Consider the following 25,868-nt stretch of genomic DNA (forward strand, 5'->3'; position numbering starts at 1 on the left):
CCTTGTTGCACATGCTCTTAGCAAAGCTCCTATAATTAGGCTAACATGATTTTGGGGGGAAAGGGGGACACTTGGCAATGGCAAAACCTGCATTGTCACTGAAGCTTTCAAAGACACATCTGAAAACACATCAAACACCAATCTAAACAAATACAAAAACAGAAAACAAAATCTTTCTTAATATTTTTTGGAATGTTTTTTAAATAGTTTGGGATTTGGTAGACCGATATATGGATCTTCTAAAAAGGTCTGGACTGAAATTTCATGTGACTTGTAAACTCTTAAAACAATTGACTACATGTATCTGATTTGATAGAAACGTAAATTTGTTTTCATGGCTTGAAGCAATGTTTTCAGGAGGATTGTTTATGAAATACAGCACGTCAATATTCGGGAAGTGTTCAAAACAACAACTCCGTGTCTGTATTCTTTTTCCTTTACCCCACAAAGAACTGGACTGAGATCACCAGCTTATTTTAGCAGGACAAAAAAAAAAAAAAAGTATAGCTTTGTTTACAGTATTACGTGTATGTGTTCATAGGCAAACTCAGCATGTTTCAGATGAACTAGGCTGTCTTCATAAGACCACCAAAGGATGACCATAATCTTGATTTGAAGTGTAAATAATAATGAACTTTTAAAATATATGTATTCATGCAATATAGTTTAATTACACTAATGTGATTTTGAGTTGATAAAAATTACTCTGGTTTTACATTATTAAACTTTTAAGAAATCACTCTTTTAAACCCATAGGTTTTGTATTCAATAAAATGTTTTAAAGATAATTTTTATTATTTATCTCATTTTTTACAAGGCATAAAACATAAGCTTATTTCTGCTCTGAAACAAGTTCTTTTTTTTTTTTAAGTTACAGTTTGGGTCGTTTCTATACTTAATGTTAGGGCATAATTAAAGGAAAAGTAAAAAATAAGGAGACATTTATAAATACTCATTAATAAGTATTTCAGATCTGTACTTACCATGAAAAAGCATTCATTTTTAAAAATTTTATACCTTAATTGTTGAGGAATCATAAGTAATATTTATTTTGGCAGAATATTAGCAATATATGCTTAGGAACCGTTTTAAGTTAGAATGTGAACTAAACACTGCGTACCTGAAGAGAATCTTGCTGATATTTTTCCAGTGAAAGTATTACTCATAATGGAATAGCATTTTCAAAGCAATCTACAAAACTTCCCCTGAGTTAAAACATTATCTTATATAAAAGAGGAGAAAAAAAATTAGAAAAAGGGAAGAGAGTCACAAAGTGAAAAGAGCCAAACTACCAATGGGAAAATTAAAAAAAAAAAAAAAAAGAGTTATTATAAAGTATTAATCACCAACCTTATGATTTCTGATCTCAAAATAAATGCTGTATATACCCATTTAATTTTTTTTAAATACAGTATCTAAAAATTTTATTGCTTTTAGGTCATGGTCATTACCTTTATGACCTGAAATACATATGTCAGGCATATCAACCAATTGGCATCTACCCTCTTTTAAAGGTAGAAAAAAAAAGATGAGTATTATATTGTAATACTTTGTTCTCTCTCTCCTCCTCTTTCTATTTTTTTGTTTTGTTTTGTTTTTTATTTTTTGTTTTCGTTTATGGATGGTTGGTGATTTGTTTGCTTCTCCTGGTTCCTGTTGATCAGTGGTGTTTGGCCAGTTTGTATTTTTCCAGACATCACTCCACGATGTTGTTGAGGTGTATGATGGGCCAACTCAGCAATCTTCTCTGTTATCTTCCCTCTCAGGATCCCATTCAGGTATCCTTTAATAGAACTGCCATGCATCAGTTATTGATTAAAGACTGACTTTGATTGGTATTGTAGTGAAAGTTGAGATTTATGTCATCCATATTAGAAATAAACTGAAAATAGAATCACTCTTTATTGAAAAAAAAAGTAGAAACACGATAATAACTCGAACGCTTGAGAAAAATATAACCAACTATTTTGGGGCATTGTAATCAAGTAAATATAATATTTAGTCACTTAGTCTATGGTGTTAAATGTATTATAAAATATTTAAGGATTCGTTTTAAATGAGACAATATGTATCAAAATGTAATTAAAGCCTTCTGTAAAAAGGTTGTGATTGAAGCTGAACCCAAAGAATATATTGTCAGAGATAGGATATATTGAAGTAATTTGATAGAACATAGATTGACATTTTCAAAAGACAGTGTAAATTAATATAATTTGTTAGGTTTACTGAATGAAATTATTTATGATATCTTAGTGTTTGTTTTGTTGAGTAGGAGAATCACTTCCACTGAGTTCAGGTAATCAGATCACAATTCGATTTACTTCAGTTGGACCAATAACAGCTAAGGGATTTCACTTTGTTTATCAAGGTAAGTGACCCTGTAGCCTAGAAACACAGTAAGGAATGATATCAGTTTCCTCATGTTATGTTCAGAATTTATTGAATGATGAGCTCCTCATAACCATATAGGAGAGATCAAAGCTGTGTTTTGTTTTGTTTTGTTTTGTTTTAAGTTTTGCCCTGTTCCCTCCCTTCTCACTAGAGCATTGTTACTTTGACCAAGGTCAAAAGTGACCTATTGCTTACATCATCATTCTCAAGTATGATTTTCCTTCCTTCCAACGTATTGTTTTAAAGCATCTGTTTTTTTTTTTTTCCTGACAACTCTTCAGTCTCCACATATTCTATTTTCCCCATAGTCCAGCATTCTAAATTAAAAATGTGGCAAATTTTGTGCTGATGTACTTAGACATGCAGGGAAATCATTATCCCATTCTAAAATTTTAGTTTCTCATTCTCTCAGGAGATTTCAAACTTTCTTCATGGCTATTAAATATTTTTGTGCAATTGAAAGTTTGTTTACATAGATTTTTCTTGCCTTTTATAGACAAGGCTTTATACTACCATTAAAATAAGAAAAGACCTATAATTTCAAATATTTTAATTATTTATGATCATGTAGTAGTTTGGACTTATTCCTAAGACATTTATAGACATTTGTGATTTGATATTTTTATTAACTGATTTTATCCCATTTATAATGTTGGCTATAATATTATACTGTTTCATTTTCAATAGTATTCCTTCATTAAACAGTATGAGATATTATGAATTGAAAAAGGCACTATTACAAGTCACGTAAGAGGAATCAATCTATTTGGAATGCATCATATCATTTTCGGGGCAGTTGTCAAACTCCTTAATCCCATCTGTATGTGTTTTAAAAAGAAAAAACATCCTGTTATCATTCTATTTTACTAAAACAAAAAAAAAGTCACAATCGAGAACGTACCTATAAAGTTTAAAAACAATTTCAAATCTGACATTGTATGATTATTAAAATTAAAATTTCTATTGTTGTTAATCTGTCTGACTTCTATTCTACTTAGCCTTGAACATAGCAATTGTCTTCATCAGTAACAAACATATTTTAAACAACTAAGTTTGTGAACCTGCTGTGTAGTAAAATGTTGTGTTTTCTTTTTTAAATTGATGAAACTACTGAAAAGTAAATTGTGACATCACCTCATGTAACCTGCCACGTATTGTTTGAACTTGGTATCCCAGGTTAAAAAGAGAAACACATGATCTTTCAGTCATCATCCCATAAATTTAAATATCTAATTCAAACTACTTTGTTATATTAATGAGTTTGGTAAAACAAAAAATACGAAAAAAACCTACTTGATGTTGTTTAAAGAATCAAAAGTAAAATGGTTTTTAAATGAAGCATCTTGATGACAACAGCAGTATCCATTTTAACTTGTATTTTATCCTGTACGAATAAAAAAACTTTTAGAAATGTATTTAAGTTGTTAATTTGAGTGCTGATAAAAAGTGAACATTTCTTTGAGATTTGTTTAGTTATATTTTGAAATCTGTACTTCTCTACCAAATATGAAATTAAAATAAACAATTATTTGTACACAGCTGTTCCTAGAACAAGTTCCACACAATGCAGTTCTGTGCCTGAACCAAGATTCGGAAGAAGGATCGGCAATGAATTTGCAGTTGGTTCATTGGTTCTTTTTGAATGTAATCCAGGATACATCCTCCATGGATCCATCGCAATTAGGTGTGATACAGTTCCCAATTCTCTGGCCCAGTGGAATGATTCCTTACCTACCTGTATTGGTAAGTGTGTAAATTTGATAGCTTTGTGATTATACATATTTTATATTTTATATCAAAACTAGTTATCTTGCATCTGTCAATAATTCTATGTTATCTAATAGTTATGCATTAATCCTTAAATACTTTGTTAGTTATGATGTACCTAGATATGCAAATGAATGTGGATATTGGATGCAGTTGAGATGTAATGTGATGAATGAAAAATATTTTGTTTTAAATTAGCTGAATAGTGTCCTCATTTATTGATTTAGATGGATGATTATATATGTGCATATTGCCAATAACAAAATTTAAATGCTAGTGATATGGGCTGTTGAAATAAATATCTCTCAAACATTATGCAGAGTGTCCTATGCCAATATGTAAAGAATTTACGTATCATTTAAAGATCTCAGAAGCTGATTTCTTTGGCCATATTCTACTTTGGCATCAAAAGAATTACAAAATATGCATTAGAAAATAAGTCTGTTTTTTATCTTTTATTTATTAGTTGTAAATATGTGTAAAAAATATAAAATAAGAGATTTTTTCAGTCTCTCACAAGTCTAAATGGTAATACTTTGAATGAGTAGAATACATTAAGGTTAGCCAGATCTTAATGTTTCAAACTTTATTGTTTGTATTGTTATTGTATACTGTATCTAATTTAAATTGGTAAACAGAATATACACTTTCTAACTTAATGGGCTCTTAACCATGTTATATGAAACATATTAAAATATTCTCTAAGCCATAAAACAGTTAGAATTTATGCTATTTTAGGATCATTACAATGACTTTTGGTTCTTATAGCATTCCATAGATATGAAAAAGTAAGTTACAAAGTTTATTTATTCTCTGTCCCAAGAGCATATCTGGAAATTATTTTCTTTGGTTACATAGTATTACATTAAATGAAGGATGGTAATACATAATCACAAGTTAAGAAATAGTTCTCATGAGTTGAATTCTTTCTTGTTAAAGTTTTATTGGCATGTGATCTAGAAAATAAGAGGGACAGTTTTTTAAAAATAAGAGATAAGCACAATTTTGTTTTTATTTTAATAATCTCAGTTCCAATTGTTCACAGAATGTGACGAGAGTGTATATGCACACATATAACATGCATATAACACATATACACTTATAAATATGTAAAATATATTTTAATAACATATCTTATGATACCTGAAAATGAAATTACATGTATCTAGTTTTATTTATTTTTTATTTTATTTTATTTTTTTCTTTAGTTCAGGTTAGTTAACCCAGTGATTCATCTCTTACATGTGACACCCAGTGCTCATCCCAAAAAGTGCCCTCCTTAATGCCCGTCACCCATTTAACCCATTCCCCTTACCCGCCTCCCCTCCAGCAACCTTCAGTTTGTTCTCTGTATTTAAGAATCTCTTATGGTTTGCCTCCATCTTTGTTTTATGTTATTTTTCATTCCCTTCCCCTATGTTCATCTGTTATGTGTCTCAAATTCCACATATAAGTGAAATCATATGATATCTGTCTTTCTCTGCCTGACTTATTTACCTTGACATTATACCCTCCAGTTCTATCCACGTTGTTGTAAATGGCAACATTTAATTCTTTTTCATTCCCGAATAGTATTCCATTGTGTATATATACCACATCTTCTTTATCCATTCATCAGTCGATGGGCATTTGGGCTTCTTCAATAATTTGACTATTGTTGATAGCACTGCCATAAAAGTTACGGTACTTGTGCCCTCGTCAAATCAGCATTTTTGTATCCTTTGGATGAATACTTCATAGTGCAATTGCTGGGTCACAGGGTGGTTCTATTTTTAATTTTTGGAGGAACCTCCATACTGTTTTCCAGAGTGGCTGTACCAGTTTGCATTCCCACCATGAATGCAAAAGTGTTCCTCTTTCCCACCATCCTCGCCAACATCTCTTCTTTTCTGAGTTGTTAGTGTTAGCCATTCAGACCAGTGTGAGGTGGTAAGTCATTGTGGTTTTGATTTATATTTCCCTGATGATGAGTGAAATTGAGCATCTTTTCATGTGCCTGTTGGCCATCTGGATGTCTTCTTTGGAAAAATGTCTATTCATGTCTTCTACCCATTTCTTCACTGGATTATTTGTTTTTTAGGTGGTGAGTTTGGTAAGTTCTTTATAGATTTTGGATACTAACCCTTTTATCAATATGTCATTTGGAAATATCTTCTCCCATTCCATCGGTTGCCTTTGACTAGTTTTGTTGACTGTTTCCTTTCCAGTGCAGAAGCTTTTTATCTTGATGAGGTCCCAATAGTTCATGTTTGCTTTTTATTTCCGTTGCCCCCAGAAACATGTCAAGTAAGAAATAGCTGCAGCTGAGATCAAAGAGCTTGCTGCCTGTTTTCTCCTATAGGATTTTGATGGTTTCCTGTCTCACATTTAGGTCTTTCATCCATTTTGAATTTATTTTTGTGTATGGTATAAGAAAGTGGTCCAGTTTCATACTTCTGCATGTTGCTGTCCAGTTTTCACAGTGCCATTTGCTGATATGATTACCAATTTCTTAATGCTTTTTATTTTCCAGGTTTCATACTGAGTAGTTTAAATACATATTCAATTTAATCCTCACAGCACACCAATTGAAAAGTTACTTTCAGAATTTATGATTGAATAAACTGAGTCTTAGGTGAAATAGTTTTTTTTTTTATATATATTTATTTTGAGAGAGAGAGAGAAAGAGCACGGGACAGGGAGGGGGCAGAGAGAGTGGGAGAGAGAAAATACGAAGCAGGCTCTGTGCTGTGAGCACTGAGCCCGATCCTATGGAACTGTGAGATCATGACCTGAGCCAAAACCAAGAATCAATGCTTAACTGACTGAGCCACCCAGGCTCTCCCCCTAAAGTAGTTATTTTTAAACTGACAGAACATATAGTAAGTGGTAGAGTAGAGGCAGAAACTCAGTTTCTCTGACTCTAAACATCAACCTAAATGACAGAAGACTGCTTCTCTATAGGTTTTGATTTATAAGCTAAGCTTTCCTAATGTGATATCTACATTTTATTTATAATGTGAGATTTCTTACCCTATTAAAAGATGTTTTTGAAAATCAATGGTACAGGAAAACAACTCATTTGGAGTTAATATGCCTCCTCCTTTTATCTAGCATGGAGCTTGTGTTAATGGTACTAGCAGATTTTCCCCTTTCTGTACTTTTATGCTCTCATAAAGACAAAACAGATAATGTTTCTCCTTTTGAGCCACAATATATGTCGACTTCATACTCTTATAAAATAGTAATAAATAAATTATCCTAAATTAAAGGACCATGAGCTGAGAGAAATGTTCCTCTATGTCTATACTAAAATTAGTCATGCAGTATGCATAAATCGGAAATTACATTGCTTTAAATCAGTTTAATAATTGAAGACAGACACATGATAATAATAAATCTCTTCAGCCTCACGATGTATTTTTTAATATTTCTCTATACATATAGAAAATCAGTCGTAATTTCTATCTCACTTTTCCTAGTATTTTTTTATATAATTTGTGTCACTTTTAGTTTATTTATGTATCGATAGAAAATATCAGTACCATATAATAGAAGACAGCTAGGTAAGTAGCTGTCTTCTTTAGTTTCATATACATGATGAAAACTCCTTGAAGAGAATCATCTATTATAAAACTAGAGTGATATAATGACATCTGGAAACTCATAAACTAGCTCATTAATCTTTAAATATCATCCAAAAAAAATCCATCTCTTCCTCTAGTTTGAGTGTTGGGAAAACCTACATATGCAAAGTACTGAAGTGTAAATCTATAAATTACCTCTTAAAGATCCTATTTGTATATTTATCACACTAATGTCCTCATTAATGGGGAAAAGTCATAAAGAGTCATGTAAAACTGAATAAAATCCTGCATAGCTCCAAACTGTAGTTTAACATAAGAGTTAATTAAGTCTTGGGTAAAGTCTTCTGCTGTGACCTCAGCACTGAGATGTGGTGAGTTACTATATGACCCTGGGAATTTTACAAACTTTCTGGTTCTCAATTGCCATATAGATGAAGCAGGAAACTAAGAGGATTTCCTCATAGGTTTATTGTGATTATTAAATGATTTGGCATAGTTCTTGGAACCTGGTAAGTACTGAATGACTAAGTTGTTTTTTGTTTGTTGCTAAATCTTCCATTATAGAATCAAGAGAGAAGACTTTAATTCTGAAGGTATTGGTTCTAGAACATAGACTTTACATTCAGTGATGACAAAAGGCTTAATATCTTTTCTTTTAATTTGTTGATATGTTGTTTCAATAGCACTTTAAAGTTAATAAAATGTTAAAATTATCTTTCACAGAAGATGTTGGCATCTTTTTTTAAAAAGCTAAAAATATGGACCCTTATCATCCTTTCCAATTCTATTAATTTACAGTCCCTTGAATACAACATATTTTTTTGCACTTAACATTTTTAAGAAAGACATTGGATGAAATATAATGGCAATTTTCTTGGGGTATAATAGTTATTATTTATTAAAATCTGTTTTTGGGGGAGATTGAAATTTCTTTCCACGAATTGACACATTTAAGGACAAATGGTTGAAAAGAAAGAGACTTTAAACAATAGGCGTATGTTCATGATTTGGTTTGTTCTCATTGTTTGCAGGGGTATAAAATTAAAATAAAGTTAAAAGTTAAACAGCGATTACTACAATTCTAATTGTCCTTGAGTATACATATTTAACCAAGATTTGCATTCAGACTTTTTTTCTGATTTTGGAAAGTAAAAAAAAAAACTTCATTATCCGAAGAAATTTATGAAAGTGAGACAGGGTTAGAAGAATAAAACTATAAAAAGACATTAAAAAATGAGTAAAACAAGGGGTGCCTTGGTGACTCAGTTGGTTAAGCTTCCAACTTTGTCTCTAGTCATGATCTTGCAGTTCGTGAGTTTGAGCCCCACATTGGGCTCTCTGCTGTCAGCACAGAGCCTGCTTTGGATCCTCTGCCCCCCTCTCTCTCTCTCTGCCTCTCCCCCGCTTGTGTGCTTTCTCTCTCAAAAATAAATAAACATTAAAAAAAGGAGTAAAACAAGAAAAATGAAAGAAGATTTTAGGAATAAGAAAGGGAAATGAGAGAAAAATAATATAAAGTAGGATACAGAGAATAAGAACTCTAAACCCTAAACATAAATCATTTTTGTTTAAAACAGAAAAAACCTGGGGTGCCTGGGTGGCTCATTTGGTTAAGTGTCGGACTTCAGCTCAGGTCATGATCTCACAGTTCATGAGTTTCATGAGTTCAAGCCTTGCGCCCGGCTGTGTGCTGGTAGCTCAGAGCCTGGAGCTTGCTTCAGATTCTGTGTCTCCCCCTCTCTCTGCCCCTCCCCTGCTCACACACTCTCTCACTCTCAAAAATAAATGAACATTAAAAAAATTAAATACATAAATACATAAATAAATAAACAAAACAGAAGAAAATCCCTATTCTATATGATTGTTACAAAGCTTTTTTTTTTTTATCTTAATGAAAGAAGATGTTAGTGTATTTTGTTTGTTTGTTTTGAGTTTTTATTTAAATTCCATTCGTTAACATATAGTGCAATATTGAGTTCAGGAGTATTACAAAGCTTTTTCATATGCCACATGTATAAATCAGGTGGTTAATCCCAGTGTTTTTGCCATCAGAAACAAAAATCCACGTAAATGGAAGGAGGATGATGCTATTCCACTGTGGTCATTTCAGCAAGGACAAGCGGTCCTACCAGGCACTAAAGCCTATAAAAGACTTTCAGACCAGACCCTAGTCCATGGTTGACATTCAGCTTCAGGGGTAAATGTTAGTAAACTGTCCCCAACCTGTCTGAATTCAGCCTCACTTTATACTTTGAGAGCAAAAGCTGAAGTAGTTAGGAGCCATTACAGTCTCTCTGTCAGAAGTCCACCTATCTGTAGGGGGTTCCCTGGCCTTTTTGAGAAACCTGTCACTCTGTGTATGGAGAGTCTGAACAGAGAACAGACTACTTTTCATCTTGAATTGGTTTGAAAGTGTATACCTAGTGATAGAAAATTGAATAAGACAACTTGTTTTCTGCTAAGTTCACATGAAAAGGATGTATCACCTATGCCATTGGAGAAATAATGCACAGCCTGTAGAACAAGTGAAATCCAGAAAACTGAATATATAACTGAAGGGCATATGGCATCTGTGTGAGACTAGAAATGGAGAGGTGCTGATTCATAATGACACTCAGATGATAACTCAGTTTAGGTTCTACCATTTGGTCCAACTGCTAACCTGTACATAAATGAAAATATACTTGTATTTCTTTCTTTCTTTTTTTTTTTTTTTTTACTTTTAAAAAATGCTTATTTATTTTGAGAGATCTAGAGAGAGTGTGAGCAGAAGATGGGCAGAGAGGAGGAGAGAGAGAATTCTAAACAGGATCCACATTGTCAGCACAGAACCCGACATGGGGCTCGAACTCATGAACCATGAGGTCATGACCTGAGCGGAAATCGAGTCGGAAGCTCAACGGACTGAGCTACCCAAGCATCCCACTTGTATTTCTATTTTTAACTGTAAATATTTTTAGCTTCAAAAATGTTCTGAATACAAATAATTATTTCATAAGTATTAATAAAAGGAAAGTTTTGACATCTTAAATACTCAAATACCAGAGCCAAACACACAGTTTCTTAGGTTAATATCAAAGTATTATTTTTAATTTTAGCTCATTTTCAATATTTCTTCATAGATAAAATATTAACTGCCTCAATGCCTTTGAACTTTCTATTTTTTCTGCCTGGAACATATATCCCCAAGGTAGTTTTTAGGCTTACTACACCATTTCATTCAACCTGATAATCTTCCTCAGACAGCCTATCTTAAGTAATTTTCTGCCACCATTCTCCATTTATTCTATATCGTTATCCTGCTTTTCTTTAATGGCAACTGCCCATCTATTATATGTAGTTTGGGGTTTTCTTTATTTGTTTTTTTGTTTTGTTTTGTTTTTAGTTTTATAATCTTTTTTGCCCTTCTCTCCCCTGACAATGTATTGTTTTTATGTTCCACCAAAAGAAGACCCAATAGGTGTTCAAGAAACGTTTGGCACATAATAGGTGTTCAGTAAACATTTGCTCGATGAATGAGTTTTAACAATTATCTGTGATAATTTTCTGAATCCTTGCAGAAGTCAAACAACCCGTCCATTTCCCAAGTCCAGGGCCCATGTATTTTTAATTTCAGACTTTTACCAGATGGTGATGCTCTGGCTCACTTTGCTTGCTTAGATTTTACAAGCCACGGGAAGTTTAAAACTCTTCTAACTATCTTTCTGGATAATTAGGAAAGAGACATAGGTAAAACACAAACAATACATTTACATATTATATGGGTAATTTTATTCTGGGGGAGAACAAATTCTCTATTTATACTCTACATTTTAAATATAATCTTCGACAGTCTACTTACAGGATTTGGTGATTGTATTTTCTCTACTGTTCAAATGAATGCTCTGTTAACAGGTTAAGCCAATTGAGCATCCATTTGAACCAAAAGAAAGCAGCTTTCTACATTCCTAATGATTTTCATGTCAACTGTATTATTTCAGTTTCACTGTTCTTACTATTGTTATCAACACTTCATTTTTTTTGTTGTAGTAAAACACAATAAAATGTTCAGTAATTTTGCAAAAACCGACATACTGAAATTAAACTGTTGATTGGAAAGCAGCCCCATTAGTCATGATATGTGAATTGTGCTTATAGTTAACATGGTCAAATACTAAGGTAGAGAGTCCACAAATTTAAATAACCGCTATATAAAGGATATTTAGTAATCTTGCACAAATCTGTCACATCAAGTCATCCTTAGGCAAATTATAATAAACTACAATCATATTTTGATAAGAACATGAGCCTTGGAATAAATGTAAAACTAAAAATATGCTGAAGACTGAGTTTTTATCTTCCAAATATGACCTTGTTATACTTCCGATTTCTTAAAATTAATCATTCTCCTGAAAATCCAACCTCTCCTCCCTCTGAGACTGTGATTCAAATAACCCCCTGCAGCCACTAATAGCTTTAACAATATATGGCTTTAGGCATAAGTACTTTTGTCAGTGGGAGGTCTCTTGAAAAGCCCCTGAACCCGCCATGTACTGCCCTTGGGCAAAAAATCTTTAATTAGCTGCTTATCCCATCACCTTTATCTGCTGGTTTTTTGTTTTTGTTTTTTTTTCCCCTGAAGACCTTTAGAAACCCAGAAAAAAACTACTTTTACTTGTATTAGCTCCATGGCAACACCTGTTTATATTGTCTTTTCTTGGAGCAGGAGAGAAATTGATGAGGAAATAAATACAGGATCTGAAACCACAGTCACGGATTCATTTATTCATCCATCCATTCATCCCTGAAGCAGTTATTCAAAATAGTAATAAATAGTAATTAGCATTTTAAGAAGCACTATAAAGCATTTTTAAATATTTATTCATTCATTTATTTATTTATTTACTTATTGAGTGAGAGCGCAGGGAAGGGGCAGAGAGAAAGAGGGAGAAAGAATCACAGAGCCCTGTGTGGGGCTCAACTCACAAACCAAGAGATTATTTATGACTTGAGCCAAAATCACGTGTTGGACAGACCACCTGACTGCGCCACCCAGGAGCCCCTAAGCATTTTCTTTTTTAATTTTTGTAATGCTGATAGCAACACCAGGAGGTAGATAAGATTAGTATTTATCTTTTATAGAGAGTTAAACCTCTATGGTTTAGACGTGAAACCAGGATAAGGATAAAAGCAGAACCCAGGATGCTTGTCTGAAACCTGTTTTAATCCATGTTATAGTGTATAATACTAATCCGTAGGGAAATTTATAGTATATCTTTTTTTTTCAATATATGAAGTTTATTGTCAAATTGGTTTCCATACAACACCCAGTGCTCATCCCAAAAGGTGCCCTCCTCAATGCCCATCACCCACCCTCCCCTCCCTTCCACCCCCCATCAACCCTCAGTTTGTTCTCAGTTTTTAAGAGTCTCTTATGCTTTGGCTCTCTTCCACTCTAACCTCTTTTTTTTTCCTTCCCCTCCCCCATGGGTTTCTGTTAAGTTTCTCAGGATCCACATAAGAGTGAAACCATATGGTATCTGTCTTTCTCTGTATGGCTTATTTCACTTAGCATCACACTCTCCAGTTCCATCCATGTTGCTACAAAGGGCCATATTTCATTCTTTCTCATTGCCACGTGTGTATCTTTTCAAAATAGAAAACAAATGTTAGGTTAAGTAATATATGTGGGAATTGAAACTTTATAAAATATGTAGCAAAATATGTAGTAATGCATATCTGGGGATATTTTCATAGTATTTTTTATATTATTATATGAAAATTTATATCGCTATATGTGACTTATTTGGGGAAATACTGAGAGAAAGGAATAATGCAGGAATGGCAAAGAGGGACCTGTAACCGCAGTATATACACAGATATACAACCAGCCAATCAACAGTTTATTCAAGGAGCATGTAGTCAGTGCTTACTAATTGTCAGTCTCTATTCTCACTTTGAATAAGAAGATGAGAGTGGAGTTTACATTTTAGTGGAGGGTGCTAGAGCAACACATCAGTGAATGCGTTCTCTTCTTTCAGACACCGCTAAGTACCATGGGGAAAAGTAAGGAAAGGGCTGGAGGTCAGAAGAAAACATCCAGAGCATGCTGCTGTCTTATATCCAAACGAGATGAATGGAGTGGGGTTATACAAGTCTGGGTGGTAAACAACTATATAGACTGTGAGGCAGGAACAGATCTTGACCTGTTCAAGCCACAGTGAGAATCCCAGGTGCCTGGACCAGCGTGAATGATGGCAAGCATGCCAGAAGAAGAGTCTTGTGGAGGCAAAGCAGAGGCCAAGTCATACAGAGCCTCAAAGGCTGTGGGGAGTTTGACATTTCTCAAAGCAGAGAGGGAATTCATTGAGCTAGGGAATGAGGCGGTCTTAGTTTCTAAAAAATCACTGCGGCTAAGTAAAGAGGGGTGGGTGCCGGAGTCCAGCTCCAGCAGGTCCAGGGGGTCCCGAAGGATGAACGGCGTCAGCGAAAAAGTGAAAATAAAACAAAACAAAAATAAAAATAAAAACAGAAAACTAAAATAAAAAGCTAAAATAAAAAACTAAAATAAAAATGGACACAGACAACAGCAGTGTGTTGAACTGGCCGATTTATTGTAGCAAACGTGGCATTATATATGCTAGTGATTTCCTTGTAGCTTACGTCATCTATGTTTTTCTAACATTATCTAATTTTGAAAATGTTCTTATGTATAAACGACCTTTAAGAAATAACATGGTGGTTTTTCCCTAACTTTCCCGCATTTTGATTATAGATTAATTTCTTACATTATTCCATTATGCATCTGCGTTTATCTATAATCTGCAAAGCATTTACTTTGCTGTTCTCGTGAAAGGCCTTCCATTTCTCAACACCTTAAGTGGAACAGTTACAGGGACATGACCTCCTAACCACATGAGGCCAAAAGAACAATGTGTTTGCCTCAGTCCGAGGTGCCAGAAAGGGGCTGAAAAGGCCTTAGAAACCCATGCCTCATACATTCTCAGAGAGACAATGCACCTAGGAGCCAACGAACCATTCTGTAGCTTAACCGACTAGGTTCAGTTATCATCTGGAATGCCTCTGGGGGGCCAGGTGGGCCTAGGGGTTGAAGTCACCTGTGCCCAGAGATACACTCCTTAGTTTCTGGAGTGGGGCTTTCAAATCCATTTGTCTCTCCTATACAGGCCCTCTTTGCTGGCAAAGGTATGAGGCTATCCTTCCTGTAAGTAGAGGAGTCTCCTTAGGGGATGGCAAGGGCTAAACTTAAGACTGCACAATTCCTTGTGGAACCTTATTTTCTTCCCTAATGGTTCTTTTCCCAGGGGGCCTGCCGAGGGCAATTCCCCAACAGACAATACCCCGGGTACTTTTAAAGCCAAATTACCTAAAAGCGGGAGTACAAGAAGCTTCACTGTTGGCAGGCCGCCCTGCAGTCACCAATCCGTCCACAGCCCGGGCCTTGCCACTCAGGCTGGGTAGCTTGGGCTTCCAGCAGGTGGGCTTGAAGAAAAAAGACTGAATAGAAGGCTAGTGTAATAGTGGATAGGAAAAGTAATGGTAATTTCAATAGGAAGGTCATGGTCCATGATGAGAACTGGTAAGCCTCATGGTACATTTTTTAAATGGAGCCGAGAAAGTTTACCGATAGATCGGATGTAGATGTAATTGTGAACTTGAATATAAGAAAGAGAAATTAAGATGAATGAGTCCTACAGTTTTGGCCCAGAACTAGGTGAATGGTAGTGACATTTACTGAGGTGGAGAATGGTATAGACGGAGGAAATTTTAAAAAGTATTGTTTTAGACATATTGGTTTAAAAAAAATTTTTTTTAATATTTATTTATTTTTTGAGAGACAGAGAGACAGAGCATGAATGGGAGAGGGGCAGAGAGACACAGAATCTGAAGCAGGCTCCAGGGTCTGAGCTGTCAGCACAGAGCCTGATGCAGGGGTCAAACTCATGAATGGTGAGATCAAGACCTGAGCCAAAGTCAGATGCTTCACCATCTGAGCCACCCAGGTGCCCCTAGACATAGTAGTTTTGAGATGCTTATTAGGCATATTATTTCAGGATTCTGAGCCACAGTCAGAATTAGAGATAAATATTTTGTAGTCATACTGTATCAATGACATGGAAATAGATGCCCTTATAGAGGGGTGATGGTTAGAAAAGAGAAGATGGCATGGGTCACAGAATGTTACAACATTTAAAGGATCAGAGAAAGAGGATGAGATACTAAGAGAAAGGCAAGAAAGAAAGAAAGAAAGAAAGAAAGAAAGAAAGAAAGAAAGAAAGAAAGAAAAGAGAAAGTAAAGAAGGCAGCTATGCTCACCACTATACCACCAATACTAGGAGAGAAAGAAAAGGAAGGAAGGGAGGGAGGGAGGGAGGGAGGGAGGAAGGAAGATTATGAGTATAACCAGTGGCATAGAGAAAAGCAAGACAGTGTGGTGTCTGGATGGCTAAGCAAAGAAAGGCTCAAAGTGGACAAAGTGATTAACAAGAGGAGACAATTATTCATAGGTTGAGTAAAATGCAAATTAAGAATTGAATATCACATTGCAACAAGACTATTATGGTGACTTTGACATAGTCATTCCAATAGAGTAAAGACAAAACCCTGATGAAATGAATGGAGGACAGACTGGAAAGTAAGGAAAAGAGGACTTATCACTATAGCAGCAGAGAAGGAAACCTCAGAATGCAAAGGGTAGATGAGTTAGAATCTTGGCACCACAGGGAGCAGAGTACCAGACAAAAAGTTGATTGCTTCCTCTTCGCAGACTTCAGTCTATTAGAAGAGACTAATGTATAAAAAGAATATGAAAACATAATACAAGCTATCTGTGATAGAACTGCATAGGAAAGAACTTGGTGCTATAGAAAACTATGGGACACTTAACAGATAAGGGAGTCAGCAAAGAGGTCAAGAGGTACTATCAGCATTAAATGACCATGGATGGTAGTGTTAGCTATGGGGGAGAAGGATGTAGCAACTCACAGCATTAAGAGAGTATATCAGTTTAGTAGCCTGAACTGGGAAGAGGGTTTGGGATGGTGAAATATTGGGAAATCACGGGTACATACAAGCCTGGAGATGTAGTTAGAGATTAAAAAATTAACTGTATTTATCTGTGGAATGAAGGAAATGGGGAGATTTTTGAAGGACTTTCATCAGGGAAATAAGATGAGCAAATTTTAATTTTAAAAAGGTCATTTTAGCAATAATATGGAGACAAAGTACATGGATAATACACCCATATCAATGGAGGTCCATTGATATGATTAATGTAGCAACTAGAAAAACGTGCAAGTGAGATAGGACAGTGACCATGGAGAGGAAGGGCATCTACATTTGCTTTCAACTCAGAATCAGCACTTCATCAATCACTTATTTATAATCTTTTTGGGGTGAAGCTCTATTCTAGAATTCTTCTTCCACTCCTGGCACATTAATTCTCAAGTTATCTAAAACTGTTGATTTTCTTTATAAAGGAGCTAAATTTGGGGCGCCTGGGTGGCTCAGTCGGTTGAGCGCCGACTTCGGCTCAGGTCACCATCTCGCGGTCCGTGAGTTCGAGCCCCGCATCGGGCCCCTGGGCTGACAGCTCAGAGCCCGGAGCATGTTTCAGATTCTGTGTCTCCCTCTCTCTGACCCTCCCCCATTCATGCTCTGTCTCTCTCTGTCTCAAAAATAAATAAAAACGTTAAAAAAAAAAAAATTTAAAGGAGCTAAATTTTTTTCTGACCAACTTAACCTGAATTAATATTTAACCCGTTAACACAAATTTATAGGAAAATACAACAAAATGACTTTCTTTAAAGATACGTGTTTACACTATTAAAAATGTTTGTAGCTCCTTTGGGCAATTGCCCTTGGTTTTTGCATTAAGCTTTTGCATTAAGAAGTGGCAGAAAACTTACTAACTTAAAAAATATTATGAAAGACATATCCTGATACCTTATGACTATAACCAGACTACAACGAATACCCGAGGACCATAGTGCCAGTGGTATCTGAAATAACAATAGTTGTAGAAGGAAATAGTAAAATGACATACAATTTATTGACCTCTCGCTGTGTTCCAAGCAATGTGGTAGCTTCTTTGTATACATTATCCTATCTGTATATTTTTCACAAAAGCTCTTTTTAAACCATTGCATTATCATTTCACAGACAAGGTATCTGAGTTTCAGAGAGTTTAAGGAACATGTCCAGCATCACACATATTTAAAATTGTAAGTTAGGTCATGCCCAAAACCAAGCTGCCAGTACTAGGGGTATGAGAATTTTCCTTTAAGGTTAGTACTTTTAAAAAGCGGTAGAGGCCTTTATTGACTTCAGAACAGACCTACGTACTTACTCATTTTTGTAGTGCTGTACTAGCAATTACCAGACTGGCACCATACCAAGTCTCTTTTTTCTACTCAAGAGCATGGACTCTGGAGCCAAACTACTGGTGTTCAAATCTCACCTTCTCCTCTTACCAGCTCTGTGATCTTGGACAAGTTATTTAATCACTAGTGACTCTGTTTCCTGTAAAATGAGGAGAATATTTATTTGCATCTCAGTGGATTGTTGAGAGGCTTTAATGAGTTAAAATCTGTAAATTGCTTTAGGAGAGTCTCTGGCAAACAATAGGCTCTATACAAATGTTATTAGCATACCATTGTGATCATCATCCGCATTTCTCCTGAAAAGTACTATTACTCCTCAAAGGATGCATGAAGACAAAAGTAACAAATACAAAATAATTCTTCAACAAATTCTGTTATCTACATTTTAATTTTAATGCAGATGTGCCAATGTACTTTTTAGTAATATACTAAAAATGATATGCTGTCATTGAGTTTATTGTAATATGATTTTAGATTAATGCCATTAAAAGGTTATCCATTCATGTTGTCTAAGCATTTTTAAAAGTTTTTAGGAAGGAAGACTTAATTTTCATTGTTCTTATGAGTTTTAAGAAATAATAAGATTTGGCTGTGTTTGCAATTGTAGTATCTGTCTAAGATGTTATCTCTGACCTTTTCTCTTATTTTAATCCTCTGCATTAGAATTAACTCGCTCTCTTGAATTGTTTTACTTTTAGTGCCCTGTGGTGGAGTTTTAACAAAGCGCAAAGGGACTATTTTGTCTCCTGGTTACCCTGAGCCTTATGACAACAACCTGAATTGTGTGTGGAAGATCACAGTGCCAGAGGGAGCTGGCATTCAAGTAAGGAAATTTAAATTTTTCTCCTTTTCCCTGTATATTTGAAGTTAATCCTTTTAAAGATGAGGGGGATGAAGGTTATTTCCAAAGACTTAGCCACTCCTTTTCCTTGGCATGGTTGAATGTAGCAGAAAGGTACTTATTGCTTTCACCTGCAGGTAACAGAAAATCAATTCAAGAAGGCCTAAGCAATAAGAAAAATGTTTGTTCCGGATGTCATGGAATCTAGTGGTAGAGGTTGTTTATTTGGGAGGTTCAGTTGCATCATTACTGACCTAGGTTTTTCCCTCTCTCTGCTCTGCCTTCATAGCATGTTGGCTTAGTTCCTAGGCTTCTTTTCTCGTGAACTTGAGATGGCTACCAAAGCTCTAACAGCAATGGCAATAGCCAAAATGGAACGTTTCAATCTATCTATCTTTACAATGGCTAAAAAACGTTCAGAAATCCTTCCAGTAGACTTTCTGTCCTGTACTATTGACCAAAACTGCAAGACTATCCATCCCTATGCTATACACTGACCTAAAAAATCAACATTAGGTACCTAGGTTAAGCATGGGGCTCAGCTTCCTCTGAAGTATATAGTCCTCATTTAATTGAACAAAACCAGTTTTCTTGTTAGCAAGAAAAGGGATGCTAGTCTATAGACAAGTAACACAATGTACCATATTATCTCAACCATAACCACTTTTCGGGAGGAGAAATTTGACCAGTTACTCTATATTACAAGGAGATTGTTTTTGCATAAATTGGTGATATTTGACTACTCCATGTAAAGTAATTATTCTTCACAAAATATGACATAATCTATATTTCATAAAAATAACTTGATTACTTCTCCAATTGGGTCATAAGGTGTTCCTTTGGAAACTTGAGAAATATATCAGTTATGGGAAAGTGGCCAAGAAATCCTCCATTAAAACTGAAAATAGATAAAAGTATAATTTTTAGTTAAAAAAACCAACTTTTTGAGTTTGTAATTTTGCAGAAAATTACTCCTAATACCTGTTAGGTCAGTTAGCCAATGAGAAAACATGAAATATACATTTTCAGTGTTTTAAAGGCATTAAAAATGGAAAGACCAAGAGATCTATGCTTATATTCTGGCTAGCTGTACTATCATTTTATGGCCAACTTGTAAAATTCAGAGAAAACCAATCAATCCTATCTTATCACTGGTAGAATTAACAAGGATTTTATTTTAGTATTTTAAAAAAATTTTTGATGTTTACTTAATTTTGAGAGAGCTAGAGAGACAGAGTGTGAGCGGGGGAGGGGCAGAGAGAGAGGGAGACACAGAATCCAGAGCAGGCTCCAGGCTCTGAGCTGTCAGCACAGAGACAGACGTGGGGCTCAAACTCACGAACAGCAAGGTTGTGACCTGAGCCAAAGTCAGATGCTTAACAGACTGAACCTCTCAGGTGCCCTGAATTAACAAGGATTTTAGAATTGCCCATGTTGCAAGTTGTATAGAAAATCTGAAAATGAGATGATGCCTTTAGAGCCTTCATAGGACATTTGTCATATAGTTGTCAGTTTATCAAGGTTATCCTAGAGCATCCACATATTGATGTCAGCTTGTCTATTTCTATCTCATCTTACAATAATCAAAACCCCAGCCTTTCCTGTCTAGTTCTCATCCTTTGTTTTTGAGCCCTGCAGTGTGGCTTCAGCATCCAGTGCTCTGAGCTACTCATAGCAATCACTGAGGACTCTGTATCATTAAATCCATTGTGTTGCTCATCCTGCTTATTCTGACGGCAACATCCTAATTCTGCCCATTCTCCTCTCACTCTTAAAACATGTTTTTCCTTCTTGGTTTTCATGGCACCAATACTCTCTTAGACTTTGTTTTGTTTTCTTTTTTATATCCATGGCTCATGCTTCTACACCTAGGAATACAGTCTCCTCTTCCTACTCAGCCCATCAGATACAGTGTTTGAGAGATGCTGTGGTTTTGTTTATCTCATGTTACACCATGCTCTCTGCCATCTTGTCTACTTCCATGTCTTTGGCTGCCATTTTGTGCCAGCTGTGCCCAGGACCTGCATCTTAATAGACCGTCAGAAAGCATTTTTTAAAATGAAGAACTGAGGGGGACCTAGGTGGCTCAGTCGGTTAAGTGTCCGACTCTTCATTTTGTCTCAGGTCGTGATCTCACAGTTTGTGAGACTGAGTCCCATGTTGGGCTCTGCACTGACAGCACAGAGCCTGCTTGGAATTCTCTCTCTCCTGGTCTCTCTACCCCTCCCCCATTTGTGTGTGTACACTTTCTCTCTCTGTCTCAAAATAAATAAATAACCTTAAAAAAATAAAAGAACTGAATAAATGATAGTTTTCAAGTGTAAATATCTAACCCAGTGCTTTCACCTAAGCTGCATGTCATTTATTCAACTGCCTGCTGGGCATTTCAACTAAACTTCTTACTGGAATTTCAAATCCATCCTGTTCAAAACTGACTTCGTGATTTTTTCTCATCATTATGGGTATCCTTTCAGTGTTCTCTGTCTCAGAATGAGCCCCTCATCCATTCGGTTGCACAAGCCAGAAATCTTGATAATTTCCCCCCTTTCCTACTCTACACAATGAAATCTGTGGGATCTGTCTTTCACAAATCTTTCAAATAAGTCTATTTCTCTCCATCCATATTGTTACCCTAAGGTTAGGTTGTCATCATCCCTTTCCCAGGGTCTTACTCTCCTCTAATCTGTTCTTCAGAGGGCAAAGACAGTAACCTAAAAATAAAAACCCTGATACTATCACTTTCCTGCTTCAACCGTTCCCTGTATTCTTAACTCCTTGATACAGCTGATTATACCTTTTGTGCTTTGTCCTCCTTTGTCACCACTTATATTCACACTAGTTTAGTTCTTTATAAAAGCCTGGCTCTCGCTTGCCTTTGGGCCTTTGTGCATGCTGTTCCCTTTGCAGGTGACACTCTCCTTGATCCCCCTTTATTTGGCTTATTCTTAGTCATCGTTTCTGTCTCAACTTAAAACCAGTTCCTGTGGAAGGCTTTCCGTGAACTTGAGGAAAGGGTAAGTCCCATGCTGCACGTTCTCATAGGTCTCTGTAATTTCCTTATTATAACATCCGTCACATTTTACTGTTACCACTTAGTTAATTACCCATAAGATCTTGAGGGCACTAACTAAATCTGTTCTGGCAACTAGCCAGTGTCTGCCAGTATATGCTCAGTAAATATTTTTAGGATGAACTAATGAATCCCTCCACAAGCAGGGTTTTGGATATTTTAAGGAGTTAGGACAGCATGATGAACTAAGAGGACATTTGCAGAAAACGTGCGTTGTATATCACTTGTCCAAACCAAACACTTCAAAACCAGACAATATCAATGACACTATAAACTCTTTCACTGAGGAAGCGTTTTATTTAATGGTTACACCTTAGAAAACAAAATTTGAATTAAACGGAGCATGTATCAAACTTACAGAATGTGAGGCATACTGGATTTTTAATCTTAAATACTCTAAAGAACTAACCAAAACTTTTTTTTCCTAATTGATCTCTATATGTATGATAATTTTAGACATACCACTAAATCATAGACCATTATATAGCATATGCACACACATGTGTAATGTGTGATTTGTACTTGAAATTTTACTGCTTTACCTAAAAGCTACTGGCTGGTTTGCCAGGTTTAAAGCAATGCCTATTTTATTTTATTCAGTTAGGATAAATATGTGTGTGAATAAAGAATTAGATGAATGTATAATAAATCATATATGAGATGAAATGTGATAACCACTGATGGAAAGAAAAGAAGAAACATTTAGAATGCTGGAAAAGTTATAAATAATATAGAATGAGCAATCTTTAGAAAGAGCCTCAACAAATAGACTAATTTGCTATATTAATTTTACATGAGATGTTTGTGGGGAGTTGTGTATTCATTTATTTGCTTGTCTATTCTAGCAAAGCATATTGATGGAGAATTCCAAAGGGGCTATCATAACAGAGTTATTAAGCAAAAGAGCAATCTTTATGTGATAGACCTTGGGAAACTTATGTTTGTTACTTAACTGTGTCAACCTGTAGAATGATCATCATGATTAAATATAACCTAACAAGCAAATTAAAATGAAATTTGAATGTCTGTATGAGGAATATCTGGCTTTAGTGATTGGAAATTCATTACCCCATGAAGCTACCCTGTTGCCATGATGGACAGCTCCATTTAATGCAAAATTCTTCTGAACAGGGAATCAGTAGCTGCTGCTTTTTAAATCGTTTATTTGACTCTTGTTTGGCCTTTTGTCACTGTGGGTCCTCAGTCATTTCCTTGAGCCACCTACACCTTCTGTGTTTATTGTACCAAATTATATTCATAATTTGACCAGACTCCTAGTGGCAAATTGTGTTAGTTTTCTATGGCTGTTGCAGATTACCATGCACTTGAGAGCTTAAAATAGCAGAGGTTGATTCTCTCACAGTACTGGAGGCTGGAAGTCCCAAAGCATTTTTACTGAGCTGAAACTCAGGTGCTAACAGGGTTGTGCTTAGACCCTCCACCCTCCCCTCTGCCCAGGCTCTAGCCTTTCCTTGCCTCTTCTAACTTCTGCTGGCTGCCAGGCGTTCCTATGTGTCTGACTATATCACTCTGTTTTCTACGCACATGGTCACATTGCCTTCTCTTCTGTATGTGTCAAATCTCCTTTGACATCTTTCTTACAAGAACACTTATGACTGTACTTAGGGCCCATCTGAATAATCCACGATAATCTCCCTATCTCTAGATGTTTAGGTTAATCACATCTGAAAAAAAATTTTTTTTCCATGTAAGGCAATATTTACAGGCTCCAGGGATGAGGACCTGATATCTTTGGAAGCCACTATAGTTAGTCTGTTATACATATGTATGTAGAATTAAATTTTTTTCTTCTCATTAAGGGAATAGGTTTTCCTAGAGACGTCTTCATTTTTGTTTCTATCACCCCTTTGATCTCAATAACTCAGGGAAAGAAGATAAATCATTAAGTCTCCCCTCTCCCTTTCTTTCCTTATTCAGATTACACAAAATCTGTAGCAAAAATCTGTTGCAAAATAATCTGTTGCAGAATCTGTAGTGACACAGGTAACATTTTAGTTCCTCTTTCTACTATTCATTCCTGCCCCCAATCTACTTCAGTCTTTTACTGCTTCTCACACAGACTACTGCAATAGACATTGAAATTGTCTTGTATACACACACACACACACACACACACACATATATATATACACACACGTGTGTGTGTGTATAGCCCATCCGCCTCCCACCACCCCTCTGGTAACCCTCTGTTCTCCATATTTAAGAGTCTCTTATGTTTTGTCCCCCTCCCTGTTTTTATATTATTTTTGCTTCCCTTCCTTTATGAAATTGTCTTTTTACTTGTATTTTCTTCATCCAATGCAATACTGTAGTTAAAGCAGTCCTGGTTATTCTCCTTCTAACCCTTTGGTGGACTACACCTCAATTGCATAGTTATTATGCTGGTCTTGGGTCTTTATAGTCTCTTGACAAATCCATCTCAGCTAAGTTCAATCCTTTATTCACACTGGACACTATCGTAAACTAAAATTCATTTAATTTTTACAACAATTATGTGAATTAGATGCCTTTATTACAATGATGTGTATAAGAAATTGAAGGCACAGATTATCAACTCTTCTAGGGTTACCTGCCAGAGAATAGAGGGAGCCAGAAAGCTGCACATCCAGGCGTCCTCACTCTGCTGTCTCTTGGATTTATCCACTAAGCTCTCTCTATCTAACTTTTCTCTACTTTTGCTAACTTTGCATGCATATTTCCTCTTATGTAAATACCTTCTACTGTGGCTAAATTGGATTACTGATGGTTCACTACATCTACCTCATGGCTTGCCTCCTCTACATTATTATAACTCAATAGTTTCTTTCAGTGAAAAACCTCTCAATACATTTAACTTATCTCAAATGTCAACTCCTGCGTGAATCCTTACTTTTTTTTTTTTTTTGCAAATGTGATCTTTTCTTCCCCTGAATTGTAAGAAAGGAAAAATCAGATATGAAGAGAGAATTGATTATTGTTTAAGGAAATGATGGTAATATCACAATCATTCAGCTTTAATTCCATTCTGCTTCCTGTTCTGGAACGCTGCCATTGGGCCTAATGCCTGTCACACAGGCAGGGTATCCATTGCCATGTGGCACTCACCCCTGGAAAAGAGGCACCAGCATTCACTTGAATGGAAGAATGATGATGGTTTATTCTGTGGATAAGAAAATTTTTAAGGAATGCAATTGTTATACTTATTTAGTGAATGAGTGCAGTACTTACATTGATGACAGATTTTAGCTAAATAAAATACATTTATTTTAATAAGGTTTGCCCTTCCCTTCCTCTAAAACTATAACATATACACTTCACAGACAGAAAAATGATCACCCCCACGGTTGGGGGTGGGTCCTGTGGGTTCTTGCAAAGACTCACGCTGTGCCAGGCGAAGTGCAGCAAAGTAACACATGCCTCTTTCTTTAAATAACATTTAACAGACATGAGAGGATTGTGCTCCACCATTTCCCTTATCGACTTTAGGGACTTTCACAGTAAGTTAGTTATTATGACTCCATTCATCAAATTATTCTTTAAGAGATATACCCAAATCAGTTATAGAGTATAATTTTGGCCATCCATATTAAGACCTGTTAAAAATGAGCATAGGGGATAATAATTTTTTTTAAATTAAAGGGAATTGAGCAAAGGTTAGGCAAATAAAGGTAAATAAAATGTATCCAGCATAAACCTAGTTTTTAAGAAAAGTATAAGCTTTTCCCTGTATGCTGGTGGACCACAAATATGGTGATTTCCTGATAGCTAAAGAAAATGTGAAAACGCAATCACTGGCAAGAATCTAACACTCCATGGGCACCTGGGTGGCTCAGTCAGTTGAGCGTCTGACT

General features: G+C 35.6%; 1 protein-coding gene across 3 annotated transcripts in view; it reads left to right on the forward strand.

Moving 5' to 3' along the window:
- The window catches only part of CSMD3 (CUB and Sushi multiple domains 3), a 1,252,643-nt gene that overhangs the window by 1,062,902 nt on the left and 163,873 nt on the right, over positions 1-25,868 (forward strand). For 2 of the 3 annotated variants that reach the window (XM_049632997.1, XM_049632998.1), the window contains 4 exons: positions 1,665-1,778; positions 2,273-2,368; positions 3,931-4,134; positions 18,805-18,929. In XM_049632997.1, coding sequence (XP_049488954.1) covers positions 1,665-1,778; positions 2,273-2,368; positions 3,931-4,134; positions 18,805-18,929 — 539 coding nt within the window. The remainder of the gene's footprint in view (positions 1-1,664; positions 1,779-2,272; positions 2,369-3,930; positions 4,135-18,804; positions 18,930-25,868) is intronic. The other variant, XM_049632999.1, reaches the window with a different exon arrangement.

This window comes from Panthera uncia, chromosome F2 (genome assembly GCF_023721935.1).
Source record: "Panthera uncia isolate 11264 chromosome F2, Puncia_PCG_1.0, whole genome shotgun sequence".
NCBI lineage: Eukaryota > Metazoa > Chordata > Mammalia > Carnivora > Felidae > Panthera > Panthera uncia.